At 38.0% G+C, this 5,019-nt stretch overlaps 1 protein-coding gene across 1 annotated transcript in view; it reads right to left on the reverse strand.

Moving 5' to 3' along the window:
• Positions 1-1,186: 1,186 nt before the first annotated feature.
• Positions 1,187-5,019, reverse strand: part of b4galnt1a (beta-1,4-N-acetyl-galactosaminyl transferase 1a) — a 4,251-nt gene continuing 418 nt past the window's right edge. The window contains exons 2-9 of the mRNA XM_010784514.1: positions 4,115-4,221; positions 3,911-3,948; positions 3,618-3,798; positions 3,395-3,487; positions 3,108-3,295; positions 2,872-3,012; positions 1,924-2,161; positions 1,187-1,764 (exon numbers count right to left, since the gene is read on the reverse strand). Of these exons, the coding sequence (XP_010782816.1) occupies positions 1,553-1,764; positions 1,924-2,161; positions 2,872-3,012; positions 3,108-3,295; positions 3,395-3,487; positions 3,618-3,798; positions 3,911-3,948; positions 4,115-4,221 (1,198 nt within the window). The 3' untranslated portion in view covers positions 1,187-1,552. The remainder of the gene's footprint in view (positions 1,765-1,923; positions 2,162-2,871; positions 3,013-3,107; positions 3,296-3,394; positions 3,488-3,617; positions 3,799-3,910; positions 3,949-4,114; positions 4,222-5,019) is intronic.

Below are 5,019 nucleotides of genomic sequence, written 5' to 3' on the forward strand. Positions count from 1 at the left end.
CCTAATTATAACAATGATGCTACAATGATAATAATGTTATGTTCCTCTTGACAAAGCAGAGGGTTTTTCAGCTTATTGGGATCTTTCCTGTGATCTTTTGTTTCCATCTTGTGGTGAAACATTGTAATGACAGCTGATGTCTCAGCATGTTCTTTATCCTGGAGGGTCACATGACTTTCTAGAGACATAGTAAGCTGTCACCTAATTAACAAAAACGTAAAGGTTTATTTACTTGTTTTTTTAATTTTTGTTGGAGTCAAACACAAGTACAAATCACACGTGGTTGTTAAACCGAACAATATAAATTAGCTGAAAAGGAAACAATGATACAAAAAATTAAAGCAAAAAATGCAGGTAGAGCTTTACATCTAATCAAGGTTCATCGCTGATGCATTTCAGTCGAAGGCTTTTTCTAAAGCATTAACCGTATTAACCGTAAATACTGTTGTAAACATGAATCACACCATTAGACATCTGTCTTTGGGAAATATATGGTGGAACTTTACTTCCCTAAAAGACTGAGGAGAGAATTGTTGCTCATGGCTTCTATTGAATTACATAGCACATATTTTCTGTTATGGTTGCTGTTTTGTGCTTTGGAAATAAGGACTTTAAGAGCTCATTTAGTTTTTACTTTATAGGTTGTTCAGCAAGTACCCATATTGACTACAGTTGTAGAGTTGCAATTAACAAACTGGGCAGTAGAAACATTCTTTTTGGTTTAATGGGTGTAGTAGGGCGTAGGGTGTTACCTTTCAGAGAAGCAAGCCAACTACTGTCTTTACATCTGTATTTTTTCCCACTTACAGAGCAACATGCACAAATAAATGATCTGTTACTGTGACACTACAAAAAAATAAATACATTATTGACATTTTCCAGCAATTACCAAAGATTTTGTTTTAAATAAAATACATTCAACACCATCGAGTTAACTCTAGAGCGGAGATTCAAGGGGGGTAAGACAACCGGATAAAAATGATGATCAGCTAAAGAAATTAGATATCCATTCAAAAGTCTGTTTTCTAGTTACAGATAAGATTGTACTCCTTACCCTTACTCCAATTGATTTTAGTGCAAATTAACCTTGAACATACTGGTTAAAAACAAGCCAATATATCAATGCTTATGGATCACTTGAATTCATGAATGCGGCCACAGATTATTTAGATCTATCATCTATCTCTGTGATGAAGGACCAAATAACCATACAAGGAAACCATAACCACTTATTAAACAGTTAAGGTAATTACAGAATGCAAGCTTATCAGATAGGGCTGTGGTTGTGTGTCTTATAGTAAAGAACCACTGCAAGTCACAGTAATTATGGCAAAAAACACAAAAAAAAACACATGATACTTTCAGTGCATTAATAGTTGAGGTTAGTCTGTTAGAACTTCTCTGTCTGTAACATGAGTCGTAATCTGGTCACATAACACAATCTGTCCACACAATCCGTTAAACAGCAAGTGCAAAAGTAATTTTCGGCAGTCTTTACGTGAGAATAAAAGATGAACTCACATTATGGCAGCAAAAAGACCAACACTATGGTTTATTTACTGGTCTCACATTTGAACCTGTACTTGAAGTAGAAGACTTCCTGATGAACGTTATGGTCATTACTGGAAGGTGAATAGCGGAATTTATCATAGGTCTTTTGTGATTCTGTTTTAGTCCAGGGTAGCTGGATCTTTGATGCATGGTTGACAATGATGTCACTACACGAGCCAATGTGGAGGGAGCCCAGGCCGTCGATGAAAAACTCTGCAGTGCCAAAAGAAAATGTTGTTTTCAAAAATCCTTTTGTTTCTTTAACATTGTTGCATTCTGAAGTAACTGAACAGTGTTGTACTGCATAGCGAAAATAGCCAAATAAACTGATATGTTAATACATTTGATAGAGAACGTTACTGATATACTCACCCAGATGACCTTGCCGTGCCAGGCGGGGGTTAAAGCCCACCTGCTGCACCTTGTCTGTCCTCCCCATGAAGAAGTTGATGACGGCATCTGCTACCACACAGTTGGGAAATCCTTCTATGACATGGTGGTAGCCTTTTCTGATATGTAAACAGTCGCCCTCCTCTCCGCCCTCTTCCACTGAAATGGTGTGACGGTATGTAGCAGTGTAGCCTGTCGCCTCCCTAACTGATCCAGCCACCTAGTCATACAAAAATGTTGAGATCATTTATCAAAACGTTAAATAAGAATGTATAGATGGACACAATAAGGTCAAACATGCACAATAAGATTATTAAAAAAAACTTGATACAAGGTCTAAAGTTATTTTACATTATTAAGATATTATCTGGAAGAGAACTCACTGCTATATAGTTTCTCTTGGAATAAAACATTGTACATTTTCCATTTATATAATCTGTTCAATATTTAATATTCCATCCGTCATATGTGTATATTTATGTATATATAATACCTTGTTAAATTCAACATGTATATTTTCTACTTTCTAATTTTTATTTTACAATGCCATGTCTTTTTATGCTGCTGCAACGCAAACATTTCCCAAATTGGGATCAATAAAGTACTATCTTATCTTATGTTATTAAACAGAGGGAATTAGGAAATATCCTTACTTGTCAGGCTATAATCAGAATTTCCCCCTAAAGATGATTTGATTTTCAAAATAGTCTGTTTTTATTTTTCTGTTAATAGACTTATTCGTACGACGACTATTGTTTCTTCTCTATAAACCAAGCATGTAATGCCTGCTATTCTTATGACTATATGTTGTGATGTAAGAACTGGTCTATGCAGAGTTGTGAACAATTCTGTGCAGACAGGATGAAGTGAGATAAGGTGTCAGGGCTGAATAAATGTGATAAATGTGTCATACACATTCTAATGTCTCACCAGATCCAGAGTGGTCTTTTCTAAGATGTCCACCATCTGCTCCAGCTTGGTGTTTGTGGTGAAGAAGAAGTCGTCATCCACCCAGAGCACATACTTGGTGGTCACTTGAGACACTGCAAGGTTTCTGCCCGCAAACCAGCCCTGTACACAATAAATGAAGTCCGATCAGCATATTAACCCTGCTCTGCTGATTAATCACAATGATCATTCGTAGACACATAGCAACCATTCTCTACCTTTCCAAATGGCATGATGTAATGGTCAATGTGAGGCCCGGTCACTGGCTGAGGGTGTTCATTATCATCTGCTATCACTATGGTGACGGTGGGATAATATTTGCGTATGCTGTCAATAAGCTCTTTTAATTTGTCATAGCGTAGAAAGGTCTTGGTGGCGATGGTTACGAGAGCACTAATATTGTATTCTGAGTAGAAACAAGAAAAAAGGTTTAAAAATAACACTGAAGTGCCTTTTATATATTGTGCTTCTAATCAAATTGTTAATAATATAACTGCTAACAAACCTTTTTGATATCCAGTGTTGTAAAGTGTAGGAATAGTTCCATGTCCGACTTTAATCGTGAAAAATGACTGGTGACCATCAGTGGCAAAATGAACTGCAGAACAAATATTGACAAAGAGATAAAGCAGAGCATATTTATATTTATAGAAACATTACCACTGAGCAGTAGGAAGAAAGTTTGAATAACTAAAGATTACATTTGTATTTTTTACATGGTAATTTACCTGTATCTGCTGTCTTGGGATGGAAAACAGTGTTTGTGTATGTGACGAACTGCAGCTGCCTGTTCAGAGCAGGGAGATGAGAACTAGACAGTATCATGTGCTTTTCTCCCACTCCTTTAACAGAGACCTCGTCCACTGTGGCAGCGACATCAAAAACTCCCAGTGTAGCTGTCAAATATACCTGTTACACCAATTGCATGGTTTTGGGGAATAGAATAAACACAATTTTTGAACATTTAGACCAAAAACCGATGCTATATCAGCCATGGTGAAAAAATAAATGAAGCAATTACTCTATGGTTTGATCCTTTTTCTTCTTTAAGACCCAGACCTAAGGGGAAAAAAAAAACAATAACTACAGGGGATATCAGACGGGATGATGGTGAAGCGTTTAACTCAGACACTTAAATAATAAATAAAAGCACCAAAATGAAAGGAAACAACATAATGTTCAAACTGTGTTATCATGTGCAGTGTCAATCTGGATATGCTGTTACCAGGAATGATGATGGTTTTGAGGGGGCGCACCTCCACGCCCTGTGTAGGATACTGGAGAGGACTGTTGGCTTCAGCTACAATAAGAACATCTGCGGGAGTGTAGGACCTGTACAAACAGAACATATTAGAGAAGTACCTGCATTGCTTCAACACTGTCAAACTGTCAAAAAAAGTCCAGTCCTATTTATTTACATGGGTCACCTAATAATAATAATAATAATAATAATTAAAACTGCGGTCGCACTTGTGCGCGCAGTGATGAGAGGGCCCTCGCGTCCGTGCGCCTGTCGGGGAGGGCGGCCGGTCGTCCCGGCGTCAAGCAGACGCGCGCGAGTCCTCGGAAATGAGCCGTTTGTCATTTCTCTAATTTCGCGTCCCAGACTCCCAGGTCCTCGGTTATGGCTAGAAAGGATCCGTCTAGTGTAAATATGACGTCACGTTCTCGTTGTAACTCTCGTTGTAATCGGAGCGGCTCGGAAACACATCTACAGCAGTAACATGATGCAACATACACATTAATGCAGCAGCAATATTAATAGAGAAACATCAGACATAATAGTAAAACACTGCAAGGGAACATTTTATTGCACCAGGAGCTATCTTGGGACTTTTACTGCGACAACGTTGACTTGTCTGTGAATACAAAATAAACCATAGTGTTGGTGATCTACAGTGTTGTCATTCTTCTTTGAACACCAGCAAGACCGCTAACACCCTATTTCAACAATCACACTCCCTGTAATTGACATAATTAAAAGATAGTTTAGCTTCTCATCATCATTTGCTGTGGCCCACTGATGTTAACGATCGTAACTGAAAGGCTGCCTGCCAAACGTAAACATTCAGCCATGTGACATTCAGCCAAACTCTCGCGAGAGTTTTACACAAGACGGATCCTTTCTAG

The sequence above is a fragment of the Notothenia coriiceps genome, unplaced genomic scaffold (assembly GCF_000735185.1).
Source record: "Notothenia coriiceps isolate Sejong01 unplaced genomic scaffold, NC01 NC01_scaffold00026421, whole genome shotgun sequence".
NCBI classification, from domain to species: domain Eukaryota; kingdom Metazoa; phylum Chordata; class Actinopteri; order Perciformes; family Nototheniidae; genus Notothenia; species Notothenia coriiceps.